This window comes from Pipra filicauda, unplaced genomic scaffold (assembly GCF_003945595.2).
Source record: "Pipra filicauda isolate LSUMZ 115617 unplaced genomic scaffold, ASM394559v2 scaffold602_size241134_pilon, whole genome shotgun sequence".
NCBI lineage: Eukaryota > Metazoa > Chordata > Aves > Passeriformes > Pipridae > Pipra > Pipra filicauda.
The window spans coordinates 853-13,921 of NW_024104757.1; the positions used below are offsets into that span (position 1 = coordinate 853).

Below are 13,069 nucleotides of genomic sequence, written 5' to 3' on the forward strand. Positions count from 1 at the left end.
GGATCTGGGGGTGCACAGAGCTGGATCTGGGAGTGTACAGAGCTCGGTCCAGGGGTGCAGGGGATGCACAGGGCTGGGTCCGGGGGTGCAGGGGATGCACAGGGCTGGGTCCGGGGGTGCCCGGGACAGGCAGGGCCGGTCCCGGCCGAGCGAACTACAAGTCCCGGCAGCCCCGGCGCGGTTCCGCCGCTGCCCCACCTGACCCTCTCACATGACCGGCGGGGCCGGGGCCGGGGCCGGGATGGGGCAGCGCGATCGCATGTTCAAGGTGCTGGTGGTCGGGGACGCCACGGTGGGCAAAACATCGCTGGTGCAGCGCTACGCGAACGACAGCTTCAACCGGCACTACAAATCCACCGTGGGAGGTGAGCGGGGGCACCCTGCCCTCCCCGGGGGCTGCCCGGGCATCCCGGGGCCATCCCCGGGCTCCTCCCCGGGGGCTCGGGGGCTTCCCGGGGGTGCCGGTGCCATCCCCGGGGGCTCGGGGTCTCCAGGGGTCTTCCCGGGGTCTTTAGAGATTCCCTGTGGTCCTGATGTTCTCCAGGGAGTCCCGGTGCCCTTCCTGGGGTGTCGAGGCTCTCCCCGGGGTCCCAGTGCTCTCCCCGGGGTCCCAGTGCTCTCCCCGGGGTCCCCCCCGGGGTCCTGATGCCCTCCACCGGCACCGGCCTCTCCACCGGGTCTGTCCCCGGTTCGCATCCCGAGCCCTCTCGGCTCCGTCCCGGAGCGCCCCGGGACCCCCCACCCTCGGCCGAGCCCCCGGGACCGCCGCCCCTCGCCCGGGGGATGCTCGTCCTGCTCCCCCTGCAGCCGTGGGAGCGGGAATTTGGGAAAGGAACAAGCTCCCATCGGTGGTTTGTTGAGCATCTCCCGCAGCAGCTCCCAGAGCCTCTTCCCTGAGCCCCCCGGGGGTTCCTGTCCCTCTGCCCGGCTCATTCCCCGGGGTGCCCCATCCTTCTCCCCCCTCCTGGGAATAACGACCCCCAGGAGCTGGACGGTCTGAGGTTACAGGCTCAGCTCTTCCCAGCAAAACCAGCAGCATTAATTAGTGGTTTGGCATGAATTTAACAGCCTGGAACCACCACTGGGGTGTTGGTGGTGCTTGGGAAGGTGGTGGGGCAGCAACAGGTCTGGGAATGGGGCTGAGTGGGGTTGTGGTTCTTTGTTCAGCACCAGTGTAAATGAATAACCTGGAAGGAGCAGGAGCTGACAAGGCTTTTCCCAGGAAATCTCCCCAGAGGCCCAAAATAGTGGGGGCCAAGCAGAGCTGTTTAAGTCTTATTCAGGAGTCGAGGAGGGGATGGATTAAAAGTGGAAAACACTGGAGAGCCACATCCCAGTGGGCAGAGCACTGGGCTGTGCCCACGGTCACTCCCAGCAGGAAGAGCTGCAGACTTTTTTCTTCTTTTTTTTTTTTTCCTTAGTTCCTGGTTTTGGTAAGTCCCAGCCCTGCTGAGGGTGGCTGCCAGCAGCACCACACAGGTTTTCCCCTGTGGAGAAAACCTGACCCATCAGAATCTGAGGAACACAGGGTTTCCCCTTCTGACTCACTGCATTGGTTAAATCAAATCATGGAATGATGGAAGGGACCTTAAAGCTCATCTCCTTCCACCCCCTGCCCTGGGCAGGGACACCTTCCACTAGCCCAGGTTGCTCCAAGCCCCATCCAACCTGGAGTTGTGGGTGGGCTGGTTACAAACCCACTGGTTCGGGGTTCTGGAAGGTCCCACGATTTGGCCTGTGCTGGGAGATGGGGAGAGGCTGTGGAGGAATGAGCTCTGTGGTGCAGAGCACCCCTGACGAGGCTTCCTTTCTTTTTTTTGGGATTCCCCAGTGGATTTTGCCCTGAAGGTGGTTCAGTGGTCGGAGTCGGAGACGGTGCGGCTGCAGCTCTGGGACATCGCAGGTGAGTCCACAGGGACCAGGAAACAGGAGCAGAATTTAAAGTTCTCAATGGCTTGGCCCTTTTCCCCTTCCCTTTTCCTCTTCCTTTTCCCCCTTCCTTTTTCTTTTCCCCTTCCTCTTCCTTTCCCCCTTCCTCTTCCTCTTCATTTTTTTTTCCTTTTCCTTCTGCTCCCAAAATAAATCCCAGAAGCCTGTGGATTCCAGGGGTGTGACTGCTCTGGTTTGCAGGGCTGGCTCTAGCCCGCCATAGTAATTTAAATATTTAATTAAAAGCCCATTTGCAAGGAGCTCAGCAGCAAAGACAGTAATTCCTGCTGAGCATTTCCTTTTGGCTTCAGAGCCAGAGCAGAGGGAATGGGAAACAGGCTCATCTGTAGCTGGATGTGTGACTTCTCAGCTCCAGATCTTGTGTTAAAACCTGGATTTCTGGCATGACAGCCAGGAATCCTGAGCCTTGCATGGAGCAGCTTCATGGACCTTAGACTGCTTTGGCTGCCAGGATTGGGATCTGGCTGCTCCATGAGCTGTGGGAGCAGGGCCAGTGGGTCCCTCAGGAGCAGGCAGGGGAAGAGGAGACTGTTGGGTGCTCCCGAGGTGAGGGCAGCAGGATGGGAGGAGGACACACTCCAGGGGACAGTGTTCCATGTGCTGAGGTGGAGTGAGGAGCCCCTGCTCCCCGGAGAGCTGCAGGAAAACGTGGCTCCCAAATTCCCTGGCACCAGGACAGGGCAGCAAGGTCTCTAAAATGGCACCTCTGGATCCGGAGAGATGAGAAAAACAGGGCTGTGGTTTCCTCCCGTTTCGCTGCTCGGCCGCCCGTGTCTGGAATCCTTAAAAAGGCGACAGGAAGGAGAAGTTGGCAGCGGGAGGATTGCAGCAAGAAACTGGTTTCGGTTTTGGCACAAAAAAAAAAGGCTTTTGAGATGTGGAAAGCAGGGGGGCCAGCCTGGCACCGTGCCCTTGTTGTGCCCCAAGAGAAGGAGATGCCCGAGCTGACGGTCCCTGGGCATCCCCAGCACCTCAGAGGTGTGTGGGGGCACAGGGGTGGCTTGAGGGGACTCCAAGTTACACCAGGAATAATGCAAATATTATGGTTGCTCCATCCCTGGAAGTGTCCAAGGCCAGGTTGGACAGGGCTTGGAGCAACCTGGGCTAGTGGGAGGTGTCCCTGCCCAGGGCAGAGGGTGGGATGAGATGAGCTTTAATTTCCCTGCCAACCCAAACCAGTCTGGGATCCCATGACTTTATGATCTGAGTGCTGGCATTCAGAGCTGCCCAGTTTGCTCCAGCTCCACCACTGGATCAAACTGGAGTGCCTGTATTTCCTCATTATTTGAGTGGGGACCACCAGTGTCAGCTGAGAAAAGGATGGACCTCAATAAACACATTATTTGCACGAACAAATCCCAAAATAGTAACCCTGGGGGGTGATTTTTTTCCCCTTTGATCCCGAAGGACAGGAACGTTTCACATCCATGACCCGCCTGTACTACAGGGAGGCCTCAGCCTGTGTCATCATGTTTGATGTCACCAACATCAGCACCTTCAGCAACAGCCAGAAGTGGAAGCAGGATTTGGACAGCAAGCTCCTGCTGCCAGACGGGAATCCTGTGCCTTGCCTGCTGCTGGCCAACAAGGTGAGGAGCTCTGGGTGGGTTTGGGTGTCTTTTTGTGTGTGTTTCTGTGGTTTTGTGTGTGTTTTTATGTGTTTGTGTGGTTTGTGTTTGTGTGGTTTGTGTTTGTGTGGTTTGTGTTTGTGTGGTTTGTGTTTGTGTGGTTTGTGTTTGTGTGGTTTGTGTTTGTGTGGTTTGTATTTGTGTGTTTGTGTTTGTGTGTATTTTGTGTGTGTTTCTCTGTGTTTGTGTGTGTTTGGATATATTTGTGTGTATTTCTATGTGTTTCTATGTGTTTGGATATATTTGTGTGTATTTCTGGGTGTTTCTGTGTGTGTTTGTGTTTCTGTGTGTTTGGATATATTTGTGGGTGTTCCTGGGTGTTTCTCCCTGTTTCTGTGCATGCACAGGGGTGCAGAATGGAAGGGGACACCTTTAGCACTCACCCCTGCCTAGAGTTATCCCCTAGCCTGTTGTCTTTTAATCCCTTCCATAAGTCTCCTGGAGTTTCCATTTTCTAGGCAGGATTCTCCTCCATGAGCAGGGCCCTGGTGAATGCACTGAGTTGTTTCCAACTTCTCTGCCCTGGGATGCAGCACCTTGTCCTGTGCTGTTGGAGCTCTGCAGCTCCTGGATTACAAAGCTTTGCTTTCTCTTTTTCAGTCCTTAACTTGCAGAGTTGTTAAGGTTAGAAAAAACCTTTAATATAAATCACCAAATCCAGCACCATGTTCACCACTGAACCATGTCCTCGAGTGTCACATCCACTCGTTTTTTGAACACATCTAGGGATGGTGACTGGCCTGGGCAGTCTCTTCCAGGGCTTTACAACCCTTTCCATAAATTTTTCCTTCATTTAAAAACTCCCTTGATGTTCTTCGTGTGCCAGCCCTGGCTCAGCAGCTCTTTCCAGGTTCAGTTTGAGACTTGCCTGGTTTGGGAGAGCCCAAAACTGGAGATGACTCGTGATGGGTGGGCAGGGGAGGGGCTTTTCTTTTTCCACTTCTCCACAATTTACACTTCCCTCAATAACTTGTTTTTGATTGCTTCTGCAACTCCCTGACAGGAGGGGGGAGCCGGGGGGGGTCGGGCTCTGCTCCCAGGGAACGAGGGACAGGAGGAGAGGGAATGGCCTCAAACTGTGCCAGGGGAGGCTCAGGTTGGACATCAGGAGGAATTTCTCCATGGAAAGGGTGGTCAGGCCTTGGAAGGGGCTGCCCAGGGAGGTGGTGGAGTCCCCACCACCCCTGGAGGTGTCCAAGAAAGGACTGGTTGTGGCCCTCAGTGCTCTGGGCTGGGGGACAAGGTGGGGATGGGGCACAGGGTGGACTCAGTGATCCTGGAGGTCTTTTCCAACCTCACTGATTCTGGGATTCTGCTCTGAGGTGGCAGTTTTGCCTGTTTTAGGGAAATCTGTGTGCCTGCCCCACGAGCTGTTGTGGGTCAGGGTCTCTCTGCCTCCTGGCACGTCCTGTTGTCATCACCGTGGCCGCAGTGCCACCACACCTGGAACTCCTCTCCTGGCTGCTGAGAGGCAGATTTGGGACGAGGGACAGTGTTTGAAGCTCCATTCCATGCGTGCCTGACTGAGGTGTGTCAGTAACTCAGATGAGATAAATAAATTGCTGCTTGCAACATCCCATTAGGAACCTTGCCCCAGAGCTCTCTATCAGCCCGGGAGCTGGGAGCTGGGGAGGGCTGAGCTGCCTGCACACAGGCAGTAAATGGCCCTCCCAGCTTAAAAATTAGGAAGAAATTCATCCCTGTGAGGGTGGGCAGGCCCTGGCACAGGTTGCCCAGAGAAGCTGTGGCTGCCCCATCCCTGGAAGTGTCCAAGGCCACCTTGGATAAACTTGGAGCAACCTGGTGGAAGGTGTCCCTGCCCAGGGCAGGGGGAAGGAATGACGTGATGTTTAAGTTCCCTTCCAACTGAAACCATTGCATGATTCTGTGATTCTGAAATGCCTGATTCCTGTTTTCCAGTGTGACCTTTCCCCCTGGGCAGTGACAAGAGAAGAAGTGGATCGGTTCAGCAAGGAAAATGGCTTTTCGGGATGGGTGGAGACTTCTGTCAAGGAAAACAAGAATATCAATGAGTCCATGAGGTAGGAACAGTGCCTGGTGATGCATCCAAGAGTTAATTCCCTGCACAGAGAGGTTGTGGTCTCCCCATTCCTGGAAGTGTCCAAGGCCAGGTTGGATAAACTTGGAGCAACCTGGGCTAGTTTAAGGTGTCCCTGCCCATGGCCAGAGGGTGGAACTGGATGAGCTTTAATGTCTCTTCCAACTCAAACCATCTTGTGATTCCCTGATCCTCTGATCTTTTCCAACACAGTGAGGGAGGTGCTGTCAGTGAGCAACAAATAGCAGCAAAAACACACAGTAAATCTCCCAAAAGGAAACTGAATTCTGAGAGGTCACAAGTTCATCCCTCCTCGGATCAGCTCTGACATGGTTGTGGAGACAGAAATCCTTTGAACAGCACCAGGGGTGTTTTTTTCACGTGCTGGCCTCTTCCAGGAGGATGGGAGTTCTTGTGCAAAGAGATCAGAATTTCTCTGGTGATGCACCAGTCCTTTAGTGCAGAATTTGGCCTTTTCTGAAGGGCATGGGAATCATGGAATCATTAAGGTTGGAAATCCAAAACATCACCACCATCATGTTCACCACTAAACCATGTCCCCAGGTGCCACACCCACACATTTTTGGAGCACTTCCAGGGATGGTGGCTCCACCACTGCCCTGAGCAGCCCCTTCCAGGGCTTTACAACCCTTTCCATGAAGAATTTTTTCCTTGTGTCTAATCTAAACCTAGTCTGGGTGTTCACAGCTCATGCTGAGCTTGGGCAGGTGGTACCCAGGGGATCTGTTGATGTGTCCCAGTCCTTAACAGGACCTGAGGTGAGGTGGTTGCAGTAGGTGTTGTGAGTTATCCAGTCACTGCAGAGCCTCCTGATGCTGCCAGGTAATCTGAGGAATCTTCTCAGTGCTATGAAGTCCCTTAACCTGATTTTTAAATCATTTTGCTGGAGTTTTGTGTCCTTCTGACCTGAACTGCTGTTTCTTTTCTGCACTGCTGAAAAGCTTTGTGCCCCCCAGTGCTGCTGGTTAAAAAAAACCAAACAAACCCACAAACCAAACTCCCTGTGGTGGTTTGAGACCCCTCAAAAATCCAATTTCCAAGTTCAAGCCCTCCTCCCACAGTTTGCTTTAGTGTGAGAGGGTTTTCAGACAAAACACAGTTACTCAGCATTGGGGGAAGAGGAAAATACTTACAAGGTTTATTTATATACATATATATAGGTAACATATATATATATATATAGGTAACAACTTAACTATCTCTTCTATGATGAAATAATATATTTACATTAGATTAAATTTCTCTTTTTCTTCAACAAGAATGTTTCTCTTGCAGAGTGCTGATTGAAAAGATGATGTCCTCATCCACGGGTGATGGAAGTTCCTCCACTGCTGGGAGTGGGGATTATATTAATTTAAAAGAGACCTCCCCACCAGGCTGGGCGTGCTGTTAGAGCCCCTGACACACCATCTCCTGGGGTCTAGCAGTGATGGTCCTTTTATCATCATCATCATTTCTCCCTGAACTGGCTCTCGCTGGTTTTGGGGTGGTTTTTTTACAAGCTCATGGGCTGTTTCCTGTGTAGTGAATATTCTTCCTCAGCAGAGCATTGCTGCAGTGACTCGAGTGAGGAGTGGAAAGGAGAGGAGTGGGAACATTTCCTCTTTTTTCCCAGTATAGCTGGAGCTCTTCTGCTCTGATGTAGCACAGTCCATGTCCAAGCTCAGGGCTTGGATTACATTTGTTTTTTTAAATTTTCAAGCACTTCACCTTCTGCCAGGTGCTGGCCCATCCTGGGCTGCTGAAGGTGTATTTTGAATACTGTTGCACCTTTATCCCCCACCACCTGCACCCCCACACCCAGAGGCACCAGCCCAAGGCCCTGCAGTGCCCTTGGCCCACACACAGAGTCCAGGAGGTCTTCCCTGTGGATTCCCAGCGTGGGATTCCAGCTCCTTCCTCCGTGCCCTGGAATTACAGAGTCTCCCCTGGAGAGACCCAGCACATCCCATCGTCATCCCGAAGGTGTGAAGGGGGATGTGGATCAACGTGGTGCCCGTGGAGCTGTGAAGGTACCAGGGGGAATTTGGGAGGTGGTGCAGCACAGCCCCTCAGTGTCCTGCCTTCTGACTGTGCTGTTCAACAGCAGAGACCCCAAATTCCAGTCAGGAACTGCCCAGCTGCCTCCTGTCCTCCCTCCTCTCTCCCCCTCTGGCACAATCCCATTATCCTGCTGTGCTGCCCCTTTATTGGGGCACGGGGAGCTGGAGGAGGGATGGGCTGTAAATCCCTTTGTGTGCCAGAACAAGAGTCCTTTTGCACTTTTAGCACTCCCTGTATCCCCAAACCACCCCAAACAGCCTTGCAACTGCTGATGAATTGCCTTCCCACCATTATCCTGCAGCCAGGAGGGGATTTGGTGGCAGGGCTGGTGCAGGAAACAGCTCCCTGCAAATCCCCCACTGCTTTTAGAGGAGGGGGGAAGAGGAGGAGAAAACTTGGTGGGACAAAAAGGAAATGAAGAAACCCCTTCCCTACTTCTCTTTGGTGCCTCCTTCCCCTCCCCACGTACCCCAGGTACTGGTTGTGGGGAAAAAACTGGGGCCCAAAAATTGGTACAAGCACAGCAGAGGTGTCAGGAGAGCGAGGAGGAGACTCAGCCTGCAGGGCTGGAGTTAAAATGCTGTGTGGGTTTGAGATGGTTTTGATATTCCATGACCCTGTGATGCTACAGAATTGTCTTGCCCATGTTTTAGGTTTGGATTTCAGCAAATGGCCTTCAATGACGTTTTTCCCTTGAAAACAGGGCTATAAATTGCTCTGTCCTGATTCCTGGTGAATTAGGACTGGTTTTCTTTGGCAAATTATTCCTCCTGCCTGTCTTTTCTTACTCTGTGTAATCTATGGAGGGAGAAGGTGGTAGAACAGGAACCAATTGCCTTCACTGAGCATAAAAAAAAATCTGAGTTTTCCTTCTCTGAAGCTGAAAATAATTGATAAGTGAACAGCGAGGGTTAAGAAATTTAAAACCAGTGCTCCACTGTTTTAATTAAAAGCTGAAATACCTGAGCTAGGATTCTGTCATGCAAATATTGCCAAATTTGGGGCTAGGAGTGCTTAAATCCCCCCTTTTCTGTGCTGCTGTTTTCACTGTAGAAACATGGAGAACTGGCTAGCAAGAAAATTGAAGTGCCTTGCTGAATTTTACTTTGCTGTGTTAAAAAAAAAAAAATAGGAAAGAAAATGGGTTTTAATCCTATAAATATTTCTAGTTCTTTGTGGAACATGAGGAGACGTGCCTGAGTTTTTAAAGGATCTGTCACAAAACTGTTAAGATTCAGGTGTTATTTATTGATTTTTTTGTACGTGCACCTTAAAGTGTTTTGGCAAAGAGACCAAGTCTTAGAGCCTGAAAGGTGGAGAAACCCCTGCCCAGGACCCACCCACTGCTCAGCCCAGCTTGGCACTGGAAATTCCCAGTTCCTGTTCTGTCCAGGTATAGAATCCCAGAATGGTTTGGGTTGGAAGGGACCTTAAAGCTCAGCTCAGCTCATCCCACGGGCAGGGACACCTTCCACCAGCCCAGGTTGCTCCAGGTTTATCCAAGGTGGCCTTGGACACTTCCAGGGCTGGGGCAGCCACAGCTTCTCTGGGCACCCTGTGCCACCCTCACAGGGAATTCCTGGCCAGAAAAACCTCTTTACACCTTTTACATATCACTTTAATACCTACCAGTGCCTCTTTGGTGCCTGCACCTCTCAACCTGCACCTTTTCTTTCAGAAGTGCCTTTAAGAATCGAGCAAAAAAAGCCAAAGGAAGGTGTGTTGGGGTTTTTTTCCTCTTCTACATCATTTCTGTTTGCCCAGTGGTTTCCAGTCCCGGTGTGAGCCTTTGGAGGGGGTGTTTATTTTGCACACTTACTGTTGGTTAACATCTGACACGGGAGACAAATGTTTAAAAGAAACCCCCCAAGCTGCACACCAGAAACAGCCGTTGCTCATGTGAAACCCCAAGCAGACAGGAAAACGATTTCCCTGTGCAGATGTGTGTGTTTTCAGAGATCTCTCTGGGGCACAAGGGGCTTAAAAAAAACCAGGCAAAAACAAAAATCAGCAACCCCCTTGATTTAGTTTTGTAAAAACAGGTTCAAAAAGCCCCGTCAAAGATGCTCTTTCTGGGCTGGGCAGCGTGGAAGGGACGTGGGCACGGGCTGTGCCAGCTGGAATTAATTCTTGTTTTTAAAACAACTGAAAGGGAAGAAAAAAAAAAAAAAACCAACAAGAAAACCGTTTTAAACGAAGTTAAGTCTTGTTCATGCAGGTGGTTAAAAAGCCTGAATCTTTCAGGTATGAATCAGAAAAGTCTTGTCTTTTGTTCTGCCTCGCTCGTGCCTTCCCTCAGGTTGGGAAATGAAGGTGTTTTGTTCTCCCTGCTTTGACTTTGTACCCTCTTGTGTGACTCGGGGCCAACTGTGCCTTTTTCCCTCTCATCCACACCTTGTTCCTCCTTCCTGTGACTTTAATTTGTGGTCCTGGGACTCAAAAACCACGTGTATTTTCTGTACTGGTGGCTGCACTCTGTGGGTCCACACCAGGTTTTCACTGCAATAGGATTCAAAAGCAGATTATAGGCCCTAAAATAAGTCAACAATCTCAAAACTTAGCCTTTTCTCTTTTTTAATTGCTTGCTGTTACACAGAAATATTTTAGAGACAGGGTTCTGATTACTGTAAAACTTCAGTATTATCATGTTTATGTAAAAGAGGAAAAACTGCTGGGAGGTTTAATCCACATCAATCAGTAACTAATGCAGTATTGCAATAGTTTGAAATAAAAAAATCGACATGACTTGGTTAGTGGTTGTTGTTTTCCTGTCTCAACAGTCCTAAGAAAAGGGTTCACAAGTTGAAACTAAAAATAACAATAACAGGAATGTATAAAACACACACTGTGAACTGCAGCAAAACAAATGAGATCCTTTCCACTGAAACACCCTCAATTATTGGAGTTTTATTGAGCTACAGGCAGGACATAAACATGCAAAACTTGTGCATCTGTGACTCAGCCAGAGTGGCTTTTAATCCAATATATCCAGCTCAGAGCAGAGAGCAAAGAATTCCTTGAGGTGGTTACTGCACCTTCCCCCGCAGGGCTTGTTAGGTCAGTGTATTTTGGGGCTGGATGGGCAGGCAGTTGCTCCAAGGGCTCTTTTTTTTCCTAGCAGCTCGATGTTCAGGGGGATGGAACTGGCACAAAGAACAGGGCACAGCGGGATTGGGCAGAAAAATGGCAATAATTCCAAAGGAGACAAATAAAGCTCAAGCAGGGCATTAAATGAACTCAAATTATCCTTTAATTATAATTACTGCTGTAAAGCTGACCATGTTTGTATTGCCAAACCAGTATTTTCAGAGAACCCAACATATAAAAATACCTTTTTAAGTGCTCTTTTTAACAAAATGGAAGGATGAGTCTCTTTAAAGGTCCAGCGAAAGTGAGTTGTTATTGTAGAAGAAGCTGCCATTTTAATGACATTTAATTTTTCCATGGTTAAAGCAGCTCCTTTTCTAAACAAAATGAGTCATTTGGGGGGAGTTTCTGAATTTATGGCCTAAAAATCAAACATCTTCAGTGGGCTTTGCATGAATTTGGTGTGTCTGTGTGCTGAGCAGTGTTGGGGATGAAATCAGGGCTGATGATAAAATCTACAGATATTAATTTTCTGCGTTTTTTTGGTAGTAAAATTGAATCCCACTGAACCCTGATCAGTGTGATAAAACAACCCAAGTGTGGTAAAGTGTGTAGATTATTACAAATTTAATCCAGTGACGTGATCTCCCCCAGTTTGGGGGTCGCTCCGGAGCACAGGAGGTGCTGTTTGACCCAAGGTGAAGGAGTAAGAGGGAATAATGTGGTAAATCCAATGGAATTCCAGTGGAATTCCGCGGTGCCAGGGCTGGCTGTCACTGTTCCCCCTGGAGGGGTGTTTGCTCCTGGCAGGGCTCTCACGGGGGATGATGCCTGCTGTGTATTCCCAGGGTGGATCCTCTGAAGTCTGGGAAGAATTCCATGACAAAGGGGCTGCGGGGCTGGAATCCCCCGGGGCTGGGATCAGCCTGCCCTAACCTGGCTGCCTAAAATAAATCGGGATAGGCACGACAGGGGATGGACAAAACACAGCCCAGGGAACCCGGAGCCTTTCCACCCAAACACCCCCAATTACCGGAGTTTTATTGAGCTATAAACATGCAAAACTTTTGCATCTGCGAGTCAGCCAGAGTGGCTTTTAATCCAATATATCCAGCTCGGAGCAGGGAGCGAAGAATTCCTTGATGTGGTTACTGCACCTTCCCCCTCAGGGCTTGTTAATTCAGTGTATTTTGGGGCTGGATGTGCAGGCAGTTGCTCCAAGGGACTCTTTTTTTTCCCTGATCAGCTCGATTTTCATGGGGATTGACTGGCACAAAGGACAGGGCACAGCTGGATTGGGCAGAAAAATGGCAATAATTCCAAAGGAGACAAATGAAGCTCAAGCAGGGCATTAAATGAACTCAAATTATCCTTTAATTATAATTACTGCTGTAAAGCATATTTGTATTGTCAAACCAGTATTTTCAGAGAACCCAACATATAAAAACACGTTTTTAAGTGCTTTTTTAAATAAAATGGAAGGATGAGTCTCTAAAGATCCAAGTGCAAAGCAAAAGTGAGTTGTTATTGTAGAAGCTGCCATTTTAATGACTGTGGAATACATGTAATTTTTCCATGGTTAAAGCAGCTCCTTTTCTAAACAGAATGAGTAATTTTGGCGTTTCTAGGGAATTCGAAGCGTAAAAAACCCCAAGTATCTTCAGTGGACTTTGCATAAATTGTGCATGTCCTTAACTGCTGACTAGCACAGGGACAGTGGTGGTGGTGCCATCAGTGCCGACGACAAAATCGACGGCTGAGAGCGATTTCCTGCGTTTTTTGCTAATAAAAATTAACGGCGCTGAACCCGCTCCCGGGGCCGCGTTTTTCCCTCCAAAACCGCGCCGGGCCCGCGCGGCGAATCTGCGGGACGCGCCCCGAGGCCCCCGCCGCGCCCCGAAAAAATCGCCGGAGGAAAAGGAAAAAAACCGCAGCGGTGGCCGGGCGGTGTCGGGGCCCGCGGGGCGGTGCGGGACGTGCGGGATGTGCGGGATGTGCGGGGTGCGCGGGACGGGGCCGCGGGGGCCCCGTGGCGAATCTGCCGCTGCGGCTCCGCCGCGTGCGGGGCCGCGCGCGCCGCCCTCCCCGCGGGGGCAGTGGGCGGGGCCCTGCGCGGCCGTGATGGTTCGAACGGGCCAATGGCGGCAGGGCCGGCGGCCAGCGCGGCCAATCGGCGCGCGGCGGGGGCGGGGCCCGACGCGGGGGGCGGGGCCGCCCTCCCCTCGCTCGCATCCTCTCGGCGGGGCGAGCGCGACCATTTTGCGGGGGGGATCGGCGGGAG

General features: G+C 51.0%; 1 protein-coding gene across 1 annotated transcript; it reads left to right on the forward strand.

The window, feature by feature from the left end:
• The first annotated feature begins 211 nt into the window (after positions 1-211).
• RAB29 (RAB29, member RAS oncogene family) lies at positions 212-8,830 on the forward strand. The gene is made up of 5 exons (XM_027728000.2): positions 212-365; positions 1,832-1,903; positions 3,358-3,539; positions 5,499-5,620; positions 6,934-8,830. Exons 1-5 carry the CDS (start codon positions 212-214, stop codon positions 7,049-7,051), a joined length of 648 nt encoding a protein of 215 aa, XP_027583801.1. The 3' UTR covers positions 7,052-8,830.
• Positions 8,831-13,069: the final 4,239 nt, after the last annotated feature.